We start from the raw sequence: 21,457 nt of genomic DNA, 5'->3' as shown, positions 1-21,457 counted from the left end.
CGTTCCCCCCATTTTAGGGGAGCAGAGATTAGACAATTAGACACAAAGTAATTGGACAGCTGCTCAGGTGTTTCTTGGCCAACTGTGCATCTTTGCATCGTAAGTTCATGCACAAGAAAGCTAACAAAAGGTCTACAGTTCCTTCTAGGTATGGAATTTGCATTTGGAGTCTGCTGTTGTTGTCTCAGTCAGCATAGACACTCCATATTCTTTGTTTTATTTCAAATCCATGGTACAGAGCCAAAACAACAAAAATTGCATCACTGTCTCAATGCTTTTGTTTTTTAAAAACAAATTAACCTAACTGTCCATTAACTGAAGCCTAGGCAATGAAGTAATCTCACACCAAAGCCAAGCCTGCAGCCATGTGAGTGGCATTTCCATGCATCCCCAGAACAAAAGGGGAGTGTTCATAGCAACTCTTTCCCAGTGTAGTGCTTTATCAGCCATCCCAGAACATCCTGTGTGTTATCGGCGTGGGGGCCTGCAGCCAACCGGGAGCTTTGAGTGCGTGACAGGTTCAGATAAAGAAACCACAATACAGAGAGAGCTTCCTATTTCTTCATAGTGCCCATGTGGGTCTGGACAGACCGCAGCATTGCCAGGACCTGAGTTCTACCTTCAGAAACAGCGAGAGCATGGCACCCAAAGGAATCCAGGTCACTTCCTATGGAGCGAGATTGCAGAGAGGAGGCCAGCCTATCACTCTGCCACTACACCCACTGTCAGCAGAACTCCCAAAATTAGTACTCCCCACTTCTCTCCGTCCCGCCTTGCCCTTCCAACAGGCATAAATGCAAGGAGCAACAGCTGTCCCACCAACCCCCCCAACCCCTTGTTTTACGTATTATATGACAATGTGGTAATCGTAATATCCCTCTCCACACAAGGAATCATGGGATATACCCTTTCACTTTCCCATGACCTCACTGTGACCCAGAGAGTACAGCGTGTGCCTTGCTGTACTTGATGAGCACAAAAGCTTTTCCTTGGCACGTGCTTTTTTTTTTTCTCGCTCTGAAAAAACGTGTCAGCTGGTAGAGAGAGAGAGAGAGAGGGAGAGAGAGAGAGAGACAAGGGAGGGGTTCAGACCTGTAAGCGCCTCCTTCACAGCGGTTCGTGAAACAGGCTGCAGGAAACACGCCGCTGCACACGGCAGGGTGTTCAGGTGAACCAGGGGCTCTTGTGTACCACAGTCATGCACTCCTGGAAGCAAGGAAGAAAGGTGCAAACTTTGAATATAAAACTAATAACATCGGGAGGAATCCAAGACGGCGTTCATTCACCTTATAAACCACCTTAGGGGAAATGAGCTTATGGTAGAAAGCTTATTTCCTGCAATCACAAGTAGGGCTGTGCATACACATTTTAGGAGCATATGGTATGGAGAAGAGGGGTACCCCCAGAGATGCATACATTTATGAGGGTGTTTGTCAGAGATACATACTCTATCATACTGTATCATACAACATCTAACAAGCCCTGCAAATTAAACATGGCCTTGCTCGGTAGATTGTAAGAAAGTTAAGTAAACTATTCCATAAACTGACAACAAACAAACAATTTTCATACAAAATAAAAATAAAAAAGCGACAGGCTTCAACAGATAACCGTGTTGTAATTATCTTTATACGTGATGGTACAACATAGCTGGTACGGTTACGACTATTAAGGTGCTGAGACACAAACCAAGCATGCAAGCCACGAATGTGCGTTATTGTTAACACAGTTAGCTTAGTTAGCAAGCGAATGCGCTGCATCCGTTTGAGTTCAGTCACTCACGGCATTAGCTATAACGATGTTTTTGGGCAGTAATGCTGCATTTCGAGGTCGGGTAACTAAATAGGGCACATACACACAACCTGTAACGTTACTAATACTTGCCTGAGTGACTTACGAGCTAACGGCAAAGCATGTTTATTTCTAACAAATGTAGAATATTGATAGCAACTAATATCAAAATAGCATAGCATCTATTAGTCTCTGTCATTTTTACTCACCTTGTTACCAAAATTACAAGAACTTAGACTAGCACGTTCATTTAGTATGAGTACATCTGGCATTGAAATCACAGAACTGAATAAAGCACCAGGTGCACCGTGTGAGGGAGGGGCAAAGTTGTTCTGCTGAACAAGATGTTCAGCATCTGTGTCAATTGTATTAGACTGAGTGCATACCCCACCCAAAAATCCTAAATCGAATGCAACAATTAGGTAATGGGAATTATGACACGGTGAGTGCATCGGGCCATCAAATAAAATAATAGTGCATCTTGCAGTGAGGCCGCAAGCTAAGGGGTACGTATGCAATGGATGTGTCTAAAACGGAAGGCAGGTGCCTTGTTGCCTGCACTCTCACTCGAAGGCAACGGCCTGCTGCTCCGAAGCGTCCTAACGGAAAAGGAACCGCAAAAGGCAACGAATTTGGGACGAACCAAAGAGGAAGAGGCGAATTATCGAGTTCACAGAGTACTCACTTGTAAACGAACTCTACCGCGCTCACTGCGACTGCCGCTAACAATCGCCATTATTTTAACGGAAGAGAGAAGCCTAGAAGGGAAACGTGGTCACGTGCTTCCATTTAATTCCGTTCAATTTTATACTTCTGCATGTAGCACCATCGCAAGATGGCTGCCACGGTGAAGTAGAATTATATGATGAGCCTACCATGTATTTCATGAGTGTTGTAGAAATTCATCAAACTCGCCCCAGCGCGAATTACATTATGTGCCAAAAGCTCACATTGTGGTAATCAATAGAACCCCTCCGCTTGACATTGACACTAAATTAGTAGACAGAAATGCATCATTTTTGATGCACATGGGAGTTTGTTCCAGATGCCCAACATTGCAGTGACCCTCCCCATCAGAGAGGTGGATATCAACGACCATGAGGGGTAATGAGACTGACTGACAGGTGATGTCAAGAAAAGACTTAACAAAGAGGACAGAAGTATGAGGGACCACCCTGGCAGCCTGAGGGGTGCTCATTTTTTTGGATAGCGGACTGAAACATAATGAATCTTTCACTCACGGCATGAGCTGGAAGTGCAGAATCCCCCTTCTAGTGACCTTTAGCATAGCAAAATCCTAATCACAGCTTGAGGTCATTGGCAACTATTTATTTATTGTTGTTTCTATGATAAGCAAAGACAGGAATGTGTAGGAGATGAGAAGGAATGAGAAGGAGGAGGGAAGGAGAGAGATATTACACCAGCTACGCATTCACTGACAGTATCGCCACAAAAGATAAAACATGGTCACATTGGGGGTGGAGTACACAAAGACCTGGATTCCAACACAACACCTACCACCCCCATCCCCACAACCAAACTGCATTTGTTTGATTAAAGTTCTTATTTGTTGTCTGAAAAGTTCACATCTCACCATTCTATCAAAACAAAAAAATGAGTTTTACTTAAAAATACAACTTTCCTTAATAGTCTCCTTTTGTGTCAATTCCAATTAAACAGATTTTTGGAAGTCTATCCAGCCATTTTGCAAAGTGGGAGTTTTAAAAACCACAGGAGGCCTAATACTTTTAGCCTGTACTGTGGCTCCAAACAACACATCGTTTTGTGTATGTTTGTGTTTTAATTTTGTATTGGCCGAGTTGTCTAATAAAGTTCAGTAGTAACCTAAAAAAGAAGGTGGTGTGGAGGCCGTTGAGAGGATGCTGTTTTCCCATTCTTTTTTTTTCTCCAACAGAACACCGCAGGGTCAGTGGCTGGGGCGCGGTCAGAAATACAGGCCCTCCCTCTGGGGGGGGGGGGGGGCAGTGCAGCAGAATGTGCAGGAGGTGCAACAGGAGGTCCCACTCCTTGCCGTAGCCAAGCATGTGGAACGTGGGGAGGGGGGAGGAGGAGGTGGGGGGAGGGGGTCAGGTCAATTTCCCAGGACCCAAGTTAAAATCTACCGTCGTCCCTCCCCTTCCCTTCCCTGCCCCGCAGGAGCTCCCCTCTGTAATTTCACCTGTGTTCCAGGTGCCTCCGGGGTCAGGAGATGAGTCCAGGTTGTGGGAACGCTGTGATTCTGGGAGCTCGGAGACGGGCGGCAGCTAGCAGGGGAGGCCGGACACTCTCCCGTCACAAAAAAAAACGAAACGGGAAAGCCGAGCTGTCCAGCGGCCCAGTCACTGGCGCTAGCACGCGTCATCATATCAGAACAAATCTTAATCAGCCAGTGTGCATTTTTAGTTTTAAGCTATTATCAGCTGCCTCTGATATGATCCTGATATTATTCTGCAATCCCAAATGGCAACATTTCATTGTTTTTGTTTGACTTCATGAATATTTGTAAGGGGAAAATCACGCGTGGGTCTCCACATTAATCTCACATCCCATCTCGAGCCCACTTAAGACCCACACGTGATTCCAAAACCACAGGCTGTGAAGTCCGAATGTCAAGAGTCCCTGACAGACTCCACCATGGTTCTGACGCCACTAATCCACCACTGTGGACTGAGAACCAACAATGCATATTTCACATTTTACCATCAAGCAACGGCCTGTTTAAAACACCTGGTGCTTCTCACATTTGGAGTCTGACCAATTAAAATATTTGGTAATAAACACAAAAATTATGTTCAGCATTCCACTTTGGAACCTGGAGAGAAAATGCGTTTATTGTTATGATTACTAGAGTACACACACACATACTCAATCAGTAATTGTGCAATGTGAGCTTTATTGCAGCATGAATGCTTTTTAAAGAAAAGTTTTGGTTTTAAAGATATAAAGTTTTGAGATATAGGGCTATAAGTACTTTGTAATTTACAAGTTCATTTACATGAGTGTGCATACCCCTAAAATACGAAAACTATGTACATTCATGAACTTTAACATAAAATGTTAAACCTTCAAGTATTTCACCCATTGGATTTCAGAACAGTAAAGTAATTGGTCTCAATAAGAATGAATTACAGGATATCAGTACAAACAATAATGACAAAATGGTAATCCATTAAAACCACCCCTCCCCGTGCAACACAATTCAACAGACAGACCAGCAGGTGTAAGGTTACTAAAAATTTCAGACATAATTCCCCTAAAAACCCTAATTTAAAATATTTAAAAACATTCATAAAAATCTGGACAACACAGCTACTTATACTTGCTGCATGACTCAAATCCAGGAAACATGATCCTTTCATAAAAGTAAACTCTGAAGGGGAGCGTATCAGTGCCTCTGATCTTTCTTTCTATACAGTATAGGCTGCTGATGTTTGACTTCTGTCATAAATTTAAAACATCAATGATTCCCTGTCTGTCTGGGCGGGAGGAATAAAAAATAAAATAAATCACCTCCTTGTGATAGGCCAGAATTCCTGGTGAATGTAATGGGCTGAGGATTTGTGCTACATTCTCCCCCTCTTCAGCTCGCCTCAGCCATAAAACTCACATCAACCAAGCTTTATATGGGGATGCCGGCCCAACAGCTCACAAACAGTGCAGGGGAAATAAAACATCAGCTGTTAAAGGTGAGCTGCAACACACCTCTGATCTGAAGTACCACACAGACTGTCCCTAAAAGGGCTGTCTAGCAGCCAAATGGGCTCACTGGAAAAAAACAAACAAAACAAACAAAAAACCAAACAAAAAAACTCAAATGACAACAGTGGAAGGTGAAGGGAAGGAGGGGAAGAATTTCACAAGCCAACACCAACCCCCGGCCTCCTTTAGGATGCTCTGGGGAGAAGAACCAGAAACAGGAGGCCATTGTGCCAGGAGTCGGAGATAACACCAGATGGTATGGAGCCAATCTCTTTCTCTGGTTCTTTCTGTCCTTCTGTCTTTTGTGGACGCTGTAAATGGGAACGAACCACGGCACCAGTTCCCAGCCTGAAACGCCAGCAGACTGTAGGGATGATCCGGCCGAACTGGAATGACCATGCCAATGACACCAGAGAAGCGTGGTAGTGTTTCCTCCAGCAGCAACAGATCTTAAAGGATGCCCCCCCCGAGCATACCAGAGCACTGCGTCCACCCTTATCCATCCTGCATTCGCTAACCAGCGCTCTCCAGCCCTGTACACAGAGCACCTGCTCCAGAAGGGCCCACTGTAAAACCGTTAAAAAAAGAAAGGTAATGCTCTAAAAAAGACACTGAAAGATATGTAGTGTCCAGTAAAGGTCCCGAAATTGCTGGTGGGGGGGGTTGCCCCTCCCACAGGGGGGAACAGTGTCCTTATGCACTAAGTGACGGAAGGAGAGAGCTGAGCTCATTCTGGGCCTCCTCATCCTGAGAGAGAGAAAGAAAAAGAGAGGGGTGCGTGAGAGTGTAGTATTGTACCGTAATGACTACAACACAGGTCTGAATCTAGTGTTCTGATGACTACAGCACACTACATTGAGTATAGTGCTCTAACGACCGCAGCACACTAAATTTAGTGTAGTGCTCTAATGACTCCAGCATACTACATTGAGTGTAGTGCTCTAATGAATACAGTATACTAAATTGAGTATAGCGCCATAATGACTGCAGCACACTGAATTAACTAGAGTGCCTACACGACTACAGCAGACTACATTGAGCCCAGTGCTCTTGCTCTAATAAGTACAGCACACTGTCCTGAGGATAGCATCAAAATGACTGCAGCACACTGCCTGGAGTCTAGTGCCCTAATGACTGCAGAACACTGCCTGGAGTCTAGTGCCCTAATGAGTGCAGCACACTGCCTGGAGTCTAGTGCCCTAATGAGTGCAGCACACTACCTGGAGTCTAGTGCCCTAATGAGTGCAGCACACTGCCTGGAGTCTAGTGCCCTAATGAGTGCGCAACAGAATGTCCCGAGTCTGAGGTCCAAAAGACTGCAGCACAGTGCCAGCATTCCCACACAGAAGCCAGGAAATCCCCCATGGGAGTCAAGCTCAGACCTGTCCGTTTGTCTCACCTGCTTCCCTCAAACAACAGCGGGATCCAGCGCTGTTACACGCTTAATTACAGTCATTTCACAATCAGTGAATCAGCCAGTGGAGCAGCTGAGATCATGGGATACACACACAGGGCCTGTGAGGCCAGTGCTGCTACATACAGTGCGTCCCAGGCTTATGGTCAGGTCTGTAGGCCAGGTCCAGATCCCACCCTACAGTTGAGCCTGCCTCATAGTCAGGGTTCTAGACCCAAGCCCACAGCCAGATGTATGTGCCAGGCCTAAGCTAAACCCAACAGTCAACTGTGTTGACGGTTTTGCAGTCATTCATATGGCTGGTCTTAATTTAGGTCTGCAACCAAGCATTCAGCCTGGCCACTCTAACGTTAGGGCCTCCACACCCTGCCCAGTCAGAACTGCAAGCCCGGGTCAACATCTGGGCCCGTTTCGCTTCCAGCCCGCTCGGCGACAGCAGTGGGCCGCTGTTACTCACCTCCTTGGAGACGGTGCACATGGACATCGCCGCGTTACACATTTCCAAGGCCTGTCTCTTTTGACCCAGGTCTTTGTAACACTGAGGAGAGACCAAACCACAAGCTTCAGACGAGGAACCAACAAAAAACGTCCAGTTTGTATAAGGCGACTTCCACACATCAACGGGACGTCACGTACAGTAATAGTACAGTGCATGTGTTAAACTATAAATGTCATGTGGGAGCGGGTTTGAGTCCCACCCATTAAACAAACTAGGCTGAGGAAACTGAAAAAGTGCATGCAGTGGAAGGTCTCCCTTACCTTGGCTAAAAACACATAGTTGCATTTGGAATACTTTGGGTGGATTTCCTCTACCTGCAGGACACAACAAACACACACACGAAGATGACTGGAAGCAATGGGGACTGACCGTAATGACCGGATAATAAAAGGAATCCCAGTTCATTTGTTTCCGTTTCACAGAAAAGCAAAGAGCACGAGGCTCCCTGTGGGTTTCCCCTGGGCTGTGAGCGCACCAGCAGCTGTGTAGTGCTGCCAGGGACGGAGGAACGCAACGCCAGATTAGAACGCGAGAAACCACAGAACACACACACGCACGCACTTGTACGCACGCACACACACACACACACTCACACCGACTTCCCCCTTTTGAGGGAAACTTTAACCATGTGAATTCCTCATGACCTACAGCATGCAGGGTACGTGCGGAGTACGTGCACAGGATCGGCTTTAACGGCTGTACGGGGAGAGTAAAGCATGGGCTTCTCAGTACCAGCAATAATGACAGGACAATGGGACAGAAAATTACACAAGCATACCAGCTGCACCGACAGGCACAGAACCCCCTAATAAGTGACCCCAGACCATGCCCCCCCCCAGCAGGTAAACCCCCTAATAAGTGACCCCAGACCAATATATATATATATATATATTCATATTTTGTGTAACATAACTGCAAATGTGGGTAGCAAGGTACTGCAAGGTGAAAGAAAATGACACTCTTCATTCAAATTCAGTTTGGCAACTTAGGGGGAGGATTTAGGTGATTACGAAACTCGCCTAATTGTGAAGCAATGGTAGCTGTTAGTCCAAGTCAAGGACAAATGTCGGGACTGCACACACAGGGGGTAAACCCCTCAGAAGGACTGTATGAAAAGGCAACCTAGGTTACCGCAGTGCACCTTGGTCCAAACAAAACGCTGGACTTTGGCACTGGCACCCAGTAAGCTGCAGCTTTTAAAGAGAGAGAGAGAGAGAGAGAGAGAGAGAGAGAGATGAGACAGAAGTGTATGCCACTCATTTCAAATCCAGCCCTGCCTGCAGATGTTGGACAAGCCGCTAAAACGTGTTTGCTGAAGCCAGACAGCCTTTTTTCAAAGACCTCAGGCAAGGAGCAACAAGTCACAACACAAACCACTTAAATAAAATTGATGGGTAAAATATACAAGTCGTGAGCTTGCATGGGAATCCTGGCCAGGAGCCATTTCATTTCTCTATATAAACAGGCAGGCTGGGAGAACAGAGTCTGGGCCCTTTGTAAATAACTGGGGTTTGGCTCTGAAAACCGGTGGCTGGCACACACAACCCGGGCACAGATCTCCGCCGGGCACGAAGCGCACAGCTGTGAGGGGCGCGGGGGGGTAACATCTGGACGTTCCCGTTCTCAGTCCCGGGTTCCAGGAGGTCACCGCCTTCAGGTGTGCGCCCGGGAATGGGTGAAATCACCACGTGCGCGAAAACAGATGCGCTCGCCAGCGTTTATGCGTGAGCACGGGAAGGGCGTGCTTTCCGACAGGCTCGCCGCGCATGCATAACCACGTCCACGGCTCAGGGGTCAGGAGGAGGTGAGCGCTCCCTGCAGTGAGCGCAAGCCTAAAGAAGGCTTAAGGCCTACGGAGCCTAACACTCAATACGTCCCACCAGAGATGTGTGTGTGCAAACAATCAGTGTGGGACACACACATACACACACACACACACGCACACACACATACACATGCACACACGCATGCACGCACACACATACACACACACACACGGGAGTAGTCCAGGATACTGGGAAACAGTAGAACTGATAATATTGCAAGCATGTTGGTCTATCTGTGTGTTTGAAACAGGAACTAAACTGCATCGCCGGAGGGCAGGCTGAGAGGCGGAGGAGTGCAGTACCTTCAGGAAGTTCTTGAGAGCGTCATGGACGCTGGCGCTGGGTGGCTCTCCAAACAGGGTCGCGGCGACTTTCCTCTCGATCCACGACAGCTGAGCAACCTGCACGCAATGCAGAAAGGCAAATAAAACGCAAGCAACAATGAATTAAATCGGTCCGTTTGGAAGATCAATAATCTACACCCTTTCCCATTTTGATTACTTTCAGCTCGCTGCTTATTGGCTGTTTGATCTAAGCTCTAAATATTTGTGTTTGTACGTGTGTCAGAGCAACATTGGAAAGTTAGTCAGAGTTTCTTGATCCAGTTGCTGGGGACCAAAATTTTTAGGCGATGCAAGTGCAAGTGTGTAAACATGTCGCCGCCACTCCACACTGCTGCTCAATGCACTTGGAATCAGGTCTCTCTGTTGGTTAGTGCTTGCCACAACTGGGCTTGTCACTCAGAGGTTGCCGGTTTAAATCCCAGTTGGAGCAAAACAGCTCACCCTTGAGCAGAGCACCTTAACCCTCAAACACGTCTATCCATATAGAGGGATAGTGCAATTAAGCTGTGTACTCTGCTATTTAAATGAAAATTATTTACTTTCCAATGGCCTGTATTCAGTCAACATTCGCCCAAAATGCAAAGGTCACCACCTTGTTGTTGCAGTTTGACCGAGCTGAGCTCGTTTTCAGAATTCGCCGCCCTGTTTGCGAGTGTAAGAGTTAAGTGTGCCGACCGAATGTAGGTCAGGCTCTCTCTCTGTTGACGGTTGTTTTGGCGTCTCCCTGAGCTGGGGCGGGGAGGCGCGGGGACGAGGCCGCACGGGGGCTTATGGGAGGAGCGGCGCTCGGTGCCCGGGCCCTGTCACTCACAGCGTAGCACCAGCGGCCCAGGAGGTAGTAAGAGAGGGGGTCCTGGGGCTTCAGCTCGATCGCTTTATCCAGATGATCCTGAAAAAAGCACGGGGGGGAGGCAAATAAGAGAGGGGGGGGGGGTTACTGTTGGACACACACGCACACACAACAGCTGCTTCTCTCTTACCTGTTCTATCCTGTGTCACAATAACCACAGCTATTTCACAAACATTTCCACACAGGCACGCACGCACACAGAGACAAACACACACACGCACGCACGCACACACAGACACACACTCAAATGGAGAGACAGACACACACGCACACACACACAGACACATAGAAACACACGCACTCGCACACGAAGAGACAGAGACACACAAGCACACACACACTTTATAATAAGGACCCATTTGCTGTTTTCTCTCCCTCTCTTACTTTCTTTTTCCCCCTCCCTCTCTCCCCTTCTCCACTGCACAGTTCTTCTGTCACAGTACTGTGCAGTTTCAGAGATATCTGACAGGGGAGATACACGCCACATGGAGCAGCACACCAGCCGTACTGTGGTGTCTTTGGCCCCTCCGTGAGCAGACGGCAGATCCTACACCACTGGCCACCGCCACACCGACACGCGGCCAACGCCCCTCTAATCCCCCCTCGAGTTTGTAATGAACGTCATTTCAGCTCAGCTGTCCAGGCTGAAGTGCAGCCTGTACACAGGACGAACAGGCACACTCAGGTAACGCACAGACAGGACAAATCCTGCTTCAAATGTTAATATTAATATTAACAACTCTGCAGCCGACGCCGAAGGCCGCCCTGGCGCTGGCTTCGTTTGGCGGGCGTTCTCCCGCGCGTCTTCGGGAACAAACAGGTGTCGTGTTTTGAAGCGGGCCGCTGGAGCCAGACCGGGGGGTGGGCGTCTTACAAATTAAGAGAGGCTCATCTGAGACGGAGAGGAGCAGGGAGCGCGCTCAGCGCTGTTGACGTTCGGAAGGCGATTCATCCTTTTCGGGGAGGTTGTGTAAGAAGCAGCCCAGGCAGCGCCCCGGGCTCTAAGTGTGCTGGGAAAACCCCGCCTTGCCTGCGCTGTCAATCAAACTGACAAAAGCACGCACCTTGAAGAGATAGCCGTTCTTTATCTTATTCTGCACGCTCTCGTACTCCGACAGGAGCCCACATAATATGGCGTACCTGCAAAACGGACAGAGGGAGGGAGAGAGAGAGAGGGAGAGAGAAGGAGGGGAGGAGAGAGAGAGAGGGAGAGGGAGAGGGAAAGGGGGAGGGGAAGGGCAGAAGAAAGGAGAAAAAAAAAAGAGAGCTATAAGGATCACATAAAAGCCATGTTTAAGCTGGAGGAGGAAGAGAGAAAAAGAAAATTAGGACAAGGAGGAGGATTCCGTTCAAAGCCAGGTTGAAGTTCACTCCCGGCCATTGTTCTGAGATTATGAATGGGAGACGGTGAAAACATTGCGTAACACATAAGCACACAGAGAAACACACACAGCAGCGCAGCACAGGCCGCTGTCTGTACAACACATGGGCTCATATACTGTCAGGAAACTGCGTGTTTGTGTGTGTGCGTGTGTGTGTGTGTGTGTGAGTGCGTGCATGCATATGTGATTAAGAGCATGTGCGTATGTTTATGATGTGTGTGTGTGTGTTGTGTGTGTGTGTGTATGTCTTCTTACAGCTTGTGGGACTGCCTCCATTCTGCGTGTGTGAAATCTGTGGAGGTGAGAAGTGATGAAATGTGAACAGACTGAATTATCCCACCGAGCGAGAGACTGGGGAAGTGACCCAGTGATAAACCAGCACCAATCAGCTACTCTGCCTTTCAGTCTAAAAGGACACAAATGGGCTGTTGTGTGATGTTAACCTCCGGGAACAACGTAGAGCACAGGTCAAAGGTCAAAGGGCACAGGTCAGAGCCACAGGGTGCAGACCTCTCCACAGAGGTCTCCACAGATCTCTGGCTTCACCTTTCATGTGTCCCAACAGACTTCCTAAGTTTTGCCATCATTTAGCACGCTTGTTTCACCATTGTCCCAGCAGCCTGTGATGAATGTGTTTTGCGCGTGGGGCTGTGGGGGCGTTTTAAGGAGGCGCGCAGCGTGGAGCCGTGGGGGCGTTTTGAGGAGGCGCGCAGCGTGGAGCCGTCTGCGCTGTTGAGTGATGCCTGCTGTAAGGGGGGGAGAGCGGGCCGATCAAAGCCTCGTTCTCCCCAGATGCTATAATCCTGCTGGTACTCCGTGTCAGACAGCAGCGGGGCGCAAACACCTTTTATGCAAAGAGAGCGGGGTGAGAATGTCATTATGACAGGGGAGAGGGGGCGTGTGTGTGCGTGTGTCTGCGTGCGTGTGAGTGTATGAGTGTGTCTGAGTGCGCGTGTATGAGCATGTTTGTGTCAGTGCATGCGTGTATGCGAGTGTGTGCAAGTGTGTGTGTGTGTGTGCTTGTGTCTGTGTGTGAGTGTATGAGTGTGTGTGTGTGTGTGTGAGTGTATGAGCATGTGTGTGTGAGTGCATGTGTGTATGTGAGTGTGTGCGAGTGTGTTTGTGTGTGCTTGTGTCTGTGTGTGAGTGTATGAGTGTGTGTGTGTGTGTGTGTGAGTGTATGAGCATGTGTGTGTGAGTGCATGTGTGTATGTGAGTGTGTGCGAGTGTGTTTGTGTATGCGTGTGTAAGTGTGTGCGAGTGTGTGTGTGTGTGTGTGTGCGTGAGAACATGTGCATGTGTGATTCTCCCCCGAGCGCATAAAAAACACATGCAGATTGCACTGCGGTGAGTCACACATGTGGAAAAAGGCCCACAGCCTCACAACTGTGCAGCAATCAAACAGGTGGAAGAAATGATTCTGGGTGTGTGGAGCGCATTCCCAGCTGCAACGTCTGCGCAGCTGAGCTACAGGACTGCAGAGTGAAGAAGAAGAGGCAGCTGACCAGCATGCGCTGCAGAGGAGAGCGAGCTCTGCGCTCTTCCAAGCCCATGGCCGCACGTTGTATTCATCCAACCGCTGACAGTGCGCCGGCAAAACAGCTAGCTCAAAAGCATGAGCGCACAGTGAGCTCTCTGTCTGGATTCTGACAGGCCATCTTTTCAATAAAACTGGAAATTGGGTCTTTCAGTGAGCTGAAGCACAGTACACCACATACCGAGGACAGCAAATTATCAGCATCTCATTTCCTGCTATTTTTCTCAGGCCCTGGTGACACGCTGGACAGTGATAGGCCAGTATGGGAAATGTGAATCCAATCAAGCGGGAGGATGGTGGTTGTTTCCCCCCCTTTCAGCACTGGTTTCACTGACAGCCATAAAAAATAAAAAAATTAAAATAAAATAAAAAAACAATGCAGGAATAACCTGGGCGTGCAGTAACAGGGAAAGCCCCAAAGTGACCCAAACGGGCCTCACAGGGGGCTTATTTTAAACCGCCGGGACTGTGGGGCCGTTGTCTGTGGGAGAACACTGCTCCACTGTTAGCCTCTCGTCCGGCCTTTGTCGACGGCCTCTGCTGCTGTCCGCGGCTCGCCGGCCGACACAACGGCCCCTCTGTTGGGGAGAGAGCGCCGGAGACGCCGGAGACGGACCCGGCGGTGCCGACAGAACCGCGGGAACCCGAAAGGTCCGCCCGCTCCGACTCACGCGCTCTGAGAGGCCGACGGAACCTGTCAATCAAGCAAAGCTCGCTCGCTGCAGTGCGGCTCTCACAGGAAAGGCCTCTAGACGGAGAAGCCGAAACGTCAAGTTGCCCACAAGCGGCTACAACGTAAAGAGGCCCGCAAAGCAAATACACAGTGCCAGTATCAACGACCCCAGAGCTACTCATAAGAACGCGGTTAAAAACCCAGCGCAAGCAACTCCAAGAAGACACACCTCCCCGTACATCTAAAAACAGCTAATAAAAGAAGTATGCAATTCGTTTGGCAGGCCCATACATCTTTTATTTGACGTCATTCGGAGTGATAAATCAAGCGAGACCAGGTTAGAAACAATGGGGACGCATTCCAGAGGCTCAGTCACAGCTCAGACCTCCATCCCTGCAGGAGCAGGAAGCGGCTGCGACAGGTCGCCAGTCATGTGGTCTCTTCAGGAGTCTTTCTCCAGGGAATTCCCTTCCCTGGAAGGACCTCCTGTGGTTCCACCAGGTGTTTGGGTGTTCCTGGTTTGCTGGCTGTGGACCCTGAGGTCCCTGTATGAGCCCCAGGGCTGAGAGACCCTAACCTGGCCCGCGCCTTGCCAGGGAGTCCAGGGTCCTCTGAGGGGCGCACACTTTGCCCAAAACACTCAAAAAGGTACTTCGGACCCCATCCCGCTGAGAAGGTTCTATAGTCATTGGACTTGGTCCTCCACCAAGTGATGGCAGTCCGATTTACTCAGCCAGCTGATCATGGCGTTTGCCTTCTCAAACAAACTCGGGTTGCCCTCGGGTACGTTTATACCGCTAACGCCTAACAGCCAAGCGGACGATGGAAAACACGCTTAATGATGTTATTATGCGTGGACGTGCTGTCGTCATGCAACGGCACAAAGCTCAGGCAAGAGCCCTGTGTGTGACTAAACATGCACTTGTCAGATTTAGTAGGATGCAGTATGGTATGGTTCTTCAAGTGGCAGTAGCCAATTAGGTGGTTATTTCACATACTCATGAACATTCTATGGTTTACACCTAACTGCCACTGACACTGCAGACCTTGTGTGGGTCCATTAAAGATAACCAGCGTCGGTGAGGTATTCAGCATTTCGTAACTGTAGCCAACTGCCCACCTTTGGACCATGACACAGCTATATTCCAGCAAGTCACCTGCTAATTTATGTCCATCCGTCTACGGAACAGACCTGCAACTTAATAAAATCATTTCCTTGTACTCTATACCTGCACACACGATGGCCGAAAGTTTGCGCTGTACTTTCATTTATAAATATGCAAGTACACAGGACCGTCAGTAAAGTTGTTAGAGCACAATCCCTGATCCGCAGATGGCCTGAGGTAACATTAGGAAAGGTGCGTTTCTGCCCCCAGGACGCCTGGCTGAAGACCAACGTTTGAGGCGCGCCACTAAATCTGAACATTTCAGTGCCCGAATCGGTAAGAGACCAGGTGAAAGTAGAACGTGCAGAACACCGCCGCGTTTGAGTGGGCACTCTGGCTGAGGCGTGTTAAGGCACACCCTACCCAAACAAGTATCAGGGCAGGAGGGGGGGGGGGGGGGGTGGTTCTGATGCTTTAAAATTATAAAACTGTACTTTTATAGAGAAGAAGCGATCGGGGATCCTGAACACCAGGTTCAGAGAGAGATGTGCCCTGCGCTGCATTCCTTATCACAGACATCAGCTCATTATGTAAAGCTTATTTTAGAGAGGTGTGAAAAGCCCCTGCTCTATCCAGAGAGGAGGGGGGTGGGGGGGTGTGGTGGGAGGCGTGCCCGCCTGGGGCTGCCTTCTCTTGTTTTGGGCTCTTTGCTCGGTAACTTTAGTTCCTATCGGTTTCAATAGGGGGGGAAAAGAATGGGGGAGAGGTAGAGGGAGGGAGGGAGGGAGGGAGGGAGGGCGGTTGGTTCTCCAAACTAATGCACCGCACAATGTTCTGTAGGACCGTCCTTCTGGGTCACTGCGTACACCTGCTGAAACGCCCACCCGATTAGCCAAACACAAAGAGGGTGAAGAGTCAAATGTTCAGCAGGGACTCAAGACTTATTTAATCCTTTTTTCCAAACACTGAGGGCTAACAATAGTAAGGAAGACTGCTGCCTAGGACAAGCATTGTTATGCAAAAGGGTGAGGTGGAATTTCAATTCACGGGCATCCGTGTGAGCATGTGACTGTGTGCGTGAATGCACACGTGAGCTCATGTACCAGACCAAAACTTGAGATTAGAGACCAACTGCAATTGCCAGCAGCTCTTTGATGGTGCAATTGGTGAGCGGTTTCCAAGGAAACATCAGGCATTCCGGTGGCTTGCATTATGAATCACAATTAACAAGGAAACTAAATAAATAAATAAATAAATAAATAAATAAATAAATGAAATTTAAAAAACACCAGGCCTCAGTCACACACCCCGCCAACAGCATCTGGCAGAACACCATTCACAAACAGCAAATGTTCAACTAAGCCCTGTTTCCTCCAGGATAGAAACAGACCACCATCCTCCATAATCAATATAAACAGCATAAAATTCTTTCCTATTGAAATAAAAATGATATTGATACAGATAGCAAAAACAGCCAGGCTACACTCTTTAGCTCCTTTTCATTTCATGGTGGTTCACACTGACCCGTCCGATGAGAAATCTGACCCCTTAATATTTGGAGATGGGGTCACATTGACCCCTAATCAGGCATTCGTGGAGCAAACGCTGCGGGATAATTCAAGGACGGCTAAAATCAGTGCGGGACAGGATGTGAGGATCAGAGAGGAAGCGTACAGCTTAACACCCCCTTTTCAGATCTGTAATCAAGGCTTCAATCATCACAGAGCCAGCTGCGTCCATGCAAACACACGGTAACACACACACGCACATGCACATGCACACATGGACAGAACACACACACATGCACGTGGACAGGGCACACACACACTCACACACATACACTTTCACTCCCACTCCCTCAGGCACTCAGAAGGTCAGTGAGTCGCTGCCAAGCGCGTTTTCAGAGAAGACATTCTGACCTGATACCGAGAAGTGGGTTGTGGAATTTTGTGTGAACCCCACCCCCCCCCCAGCGAAGTATCCTTTCACTGCACTGGGGCATCAGTTTCTGCTGGGTCCACAAGGAATACTGCCCCCCACTGGCAAAATAACACTCCTCGGCTGCATCCAAACTGAACCCTATTCTCTCCTGAAACCTATCCAGACTGAACCCTATTCAGCCTCATTTGAAGAATCACAATGTGGCTGCCAGAGGAGCAGCTCAATCTATCCCGCAGCGGGTGCAGGGGTTAACCATGCCGTCATGCCACCACATTCACATTGCTCATCTCACTCATCACCTTCACTCAAATTGTCTTTATTCCTTTCCCACAGCGTACCAATTAGAACGGCTGATTGGTGCAATGGGATTTTTGGTGTGGGACATGGGGGGGGCGGGCAGCCAGGAGAGGACCACGGGGAGAGACACACACGGCCTTCTCGAAATTTCATTCCTTCAGCGAGCAGAACTCTGTGCAGAGAATTCACTAAACGAAGGAGCCAACTGAAAAGAAAGTGGACACACCCTAAAACACCAAACCGAGCACAGTGTTCCCGTCCATCAGCGGGAAAGACAAACTGCCGATGGAACCCTGCAAGGCTAAACGCCTCCCCTGACAAACGGCCGAGAGCTCTCCAGAATAACTCCCCACGCAATTAACCGGCTCTTAAATTTTACGGTCTGTTAAAAAAAAAAATGTTGGAGGAGAGTTTTAAAAGAAAACCGCACAGGGTACAAGATTGGGCGGAAAGGCATGAGAACTAAAGCAAGCTTCGGTGACTGGTTTACACAGCGGAGAGGTTTGAAAGGCTGAAGAGTGACAGCGTTAGCCGCCGCGCACATACTCGCCGCTCGCAGTTCTGCGACACAGAGGAGGGCTCCGCTACATCATTACCAGGCACACGGAGACACGCTCGTGTGTTTCTAAAGGGGTTTGGAGAGGGAAGGAGATATCGGGGGCGACATAGCTCAGGAGGTAAGAGCGGTTGTCTAGCAGTCGGAGCCGGTTCGATCCCCCGCCCTGGGCATGTCGAAGTGACCCTCAGCAAGACACCTAACCCCTAATTGCCCTGGTGAATGCGAGGCATCAATTGTAAAGCGCTTTGGATAAAAGCACTATATAAATGCAGTCCATCCATTTATATCGTTCAGGAGATGAGATGAGAGCACAATCCCGTCAGACATGCAACACCACCTCACTGCTTTAAAACTCAGGGTCTGAGTCTTCACAAAGGCTTTCAGAAAAAATAAACCTTCCTTGTTCTGATTTACACATCTTTGACACAATTACGACAATCTATATTGTACTGAATAGCATGCCTTACATAGACCCATGATATAGTAACAGTTCTGATGTGCCTCCATGCACCAGTGAGTTAAGCAGGCACACCACTGTTGTCTGTAGAGGGTGTTTCCTATTTCATTTTCAAAGATTTATTGAGAAAACACAGAGTGATCTCGTACAACTCTCACTCCCAGAGGCAGTAATTGTTTTTTTGGACTCAAAGAGAAAACTTTTGGCCCGGCGAGTCATTACTTAGGCAGAATCCCAGCACTGCGATCATAAATCACAGGCTCACTGCTGCCGCTGCATTTCTCGACTCAGTAATTCATGCTGGCGTGTCTAGCTGCTTCCCATTTCCATGCCGATCGCACACACGGACCACATTTCCCAGGGAGACCTGCACTGACTACGGATTCAGACTCCTCCCATCTACAGGGCACACTTTCTGTAACTGTCTGTGGTGTTCACACTGTATTCATGTGGATGTTTGATTAAGCCCATTTCATGTTTCCCTGTCTGTTTTCATTTCACATTTCCGACATCTCAGACCTGCATAGAGAATTGGAATTATGATTAAATAATGATAAGAATTCACAACGTGCTGAAAATCTATATATACCTTTGCTGCCTTTGCTCAAATACACCAGAAAAGCAGATAAAAATATCCATTACAGGTTGTAGCCTAAATAAAAATAGCACTGTTCTGTGAAATTCTGTGTTACATGCTATACTGTACTAGGCACACACCCCCAGGGGCCAACAAATCAGCTCTAGTGTATAGAATCTCAACAACGTTCCCGTTATACGAAATATTATCCTGAAATATGATCAATTAAAAAGGTTTTCTTGTAAGACAGCACCACGCAATTCAACGAAATTCAACATTGCCTAGGCACTGCCTTTTTGGGCTCCAAGCCAAGGAATAGCAACATCAATAAAAATACCTGGGACTCTATATAAACATCGTTTCGCTACCTGAAATGAAGAGATGGTACACGCTGCGATATTATTGCAGGGCCGTCAGGTTTGTTCCCCCCTCATGTATCATGAAAAAACATGATACGATCACATCGCATAAAGCCATGAAATCAGGACATGGCAAGCTACCTGGAGCCCTGGAGCAGAAAAGAGAAACCAAGCTGCACAGAGTTCCCACACATTAACAGGGCGTGTGTCTTCACCGCGTCAATCAAGCGCAATCTCTCCGCCCCCCCTTTACCGGCTTCACTACCGGGTGACCGGCTTGCTCACCGTGGTCTACCGCCTGACCAGCCCACCTTGCGCTACTCTGCTGCCTCTGTGGTGCGCTCAGCTCTGTCTGCTCGAATTGTGTTCTGGGGCAAAATGGCTGCTGGTCATGACCCAGGTGTTGCGGACAGCTAGTGGACTATAAAATACCACAATCATCAACCTGGGGCGCCAATTTCTGTCAAAACTGTCTAGTTATTTCTTTTGTTATCTCTAGTGGCTTTACCCATCAAGATGAGTTTTTTGCAAAGTGCAATGAGAGCGATCTCAGCACAGCAAAGGAGTGGCACTTACACAGTTCCAGCACTGGTGGAGTCCACATTGCACACACACCCCTACCCCCCTATCCCAATTTTCACTGCCACCCCCTCCACCCCTCCCCTCCCCTCCTCCACACATCCCATCCACTCTGACACAGTTACACAACGTCGTCGCCGTACACAACAAAACACACACAGACAGCAACAAGCCATTAATCACGCGTGTATTATTTACATGTGGCCGTCAGACTATCAGAGGGAGACGCCGCTGCCGGGTCGCATTCCAGAGGGGCGCGAGATGCTATCGAAGGGGCTCGCATGCAAGCAGGACGGGCGCAGCGGAGACCCAGCCTTCAGACCTGCAGTCCAGGTGTTCCCGATAAAGGCGTCTGTCAGACAAGCCAGGGAGGGTTATGCAACCGTGCGCCCCCCCCCCACCCCCCACCCCCTTTACCCCCTCCCCCTGTTCCTTGCTCCCCCCCCAGGCCCATCCCGGGATTGCGGCAGAGAGGAAGACGCGCGAGAGAGGGGGGGGGGCGGAAACTCGACTGCAACACTAATCAGGCCCGACTCAGGTTTCACATTGGGCTTTATTGTCGTTCCAAGGGGAACATTTGGTCTGCTGGCTGAATCGCGCTTATTTACAGGAAGCTGCAGAAGCGCAGAAGAGAGGGCCGGCGGATGCTCGCAACAGGCAGAGAAGCAAAGCAAGAAATGCTGGCAGCCTACAAAATAAAACAACGTGTGGGCGCGTAGCCTACAATTTCTGGACTTGCAACGTGTTTGGGAGTTTTGGATTAGGAACTGGAATAAAGGGCAGCTACTCAGTGGTGGATTCTGAAAGGTACTGTGCACACAGTTTAACAGATAAAAATGACGACTCGATGATGGTGCTGGGTTTGGTGAAAAAGCCTGTAGGCCTGTAACCGGAAGGTTCCAGGCTTGATTCCCAATATAGTACACTGTGGTCCGATCCTAGATGGAGAAACCGGAATTTTCAGTCATATGAATAGACTATATTTTTAAAAACCAGGCTGCAGTTCTGTGGTACTCTGAACCATACCAATGCTGGTGAGGAGCCCTGTGGGGCACAATCCCATCGGCCAAAGCGTGGCCCAGGGGAGGGAGGGATTCAGTCAAACCAGGTAAACCCCCCTCCTCACCTCTCACCTACAGCCCGCTCAGCTCAGTCTGGCCCCCGGCTGCTCCAGCTGCTTCAGCTGCGCAGTCCCCCTGCTGCATTACTGCAGCTGCAGCAGCGCAGCCGGCACGCGCATATCAGAGATGCAGGAAGCCGTGTCGGGCCTACAGCCGCAATCAGACCCTGTGACACTCTGCAGGCGTGTCCTCCCACCGCACTCTTCCTGTCACTGAAGCCAAGGGAGGAAGTGTCTGTTTGAAGAGTACTCCACTCACCCCCCCACCCTTTAGATGATGGTCAAATAATGAACAGTCTCCTCCCATAACTCTGCAGACCAGATGCCAGTACAGAAGGACTGGAACCAAGTCTGACTCTCTAACCATAAAGCCCATCCCCTAACAGCTCACACACGTTCGCTCTGCTCGAACCCGGCAAAGTCCCCGATGCCCATCACAGTGAAGGG

At 48.9% G+C, this 21,457-nt stretch overlaps 1 protein-coding gene and 1 long non-coding RNA gene across 4 annotated transcripts in view; both read right to left on the bottom strand.

Moving 5' to 3' along the window:
- LOC118218481 overlaps positions 1 to 3,623 on the bottom strand; it is a 40,238-nt gene extending 36,615 nt beyond the window's left edge. For both annotated transcript variants that reach the window (XR_004763421.1, XR_004763420.1), the window contains exons 1-2: positions 2,001 to 3,623; positions 1,093 to 1,206 (exon numbers count right to left, since the gene is read on the bottom strand). This is a non-coding gene — a long non-coding RNA (uncharacterized LOC118218481). The remainder of the gene's footprint in view (positions 1 to 1,092; positions 1,207 to 2,000) is intronic.
- A 1,041-nt stretch (positions 3,624 to 4,664) lies between these two features.
- LOC118218216 (regulator of microtubule dynamics protein 2) overlaps positions 4,665 to 21,457 on the bottom strand; it is a 33,190-nt gene continuing 16,397 nt past the window's right edge. For both annotated transcript variants that reach the window (XM_035400735.1, XM_035400736.1), the window contains exons 6-11: positions 11,488 to 11,563; positions 10,385 to 10,462; positions 9,532 to 9,630; positions 7,664 to 7,717; positions 7,362 to 7,442; positions 4,665 to 6,237 (exon numbers count right to left, since the gene is read on the bottom strand). In XM_035400735.1, the coding sequence (XP_035256626.1) occupies positions 6,184 to 6,237; positions 7,362 to 7,442; positions 7,664 to 7,717; positions 9,532 to 9,630; positions 10,385 to 10,462; positions 11,488 to 11,563 (442 nt within the window). In that variant the 3' untranslated portion in view covers positions 4,665 to 6,183. The remainder of the gene's footprint in view (positions 6,238 to 7,361; positions 7,443 to 7,663; positions 7,718 to 9,531; positions 9,631 to 10,384; positions 10,463 to 11,487; positions 11,564 to 21,457) is intronic.

Source organism: Anguilla anguilla, chromosome 18 (assembly GCF_013347855.1).
Source record: "Anguilla anguilla isolate fAngAng1 chromosome 18, fAngAng1.pri, whole genome shotgun sequence".
Classification (NCBI taxonomy): domain Eukaryota; kingdom Metazoa; phylum Chordata; class Actinopteri; order Anguilliformes; family Anguillidae; genus Anguilla; species Anguilla anguilla.
Note: the sequence above shows the minus strand (reverse complement) of the source record. Positions and strands in the feature narration are given on the sequence as shown.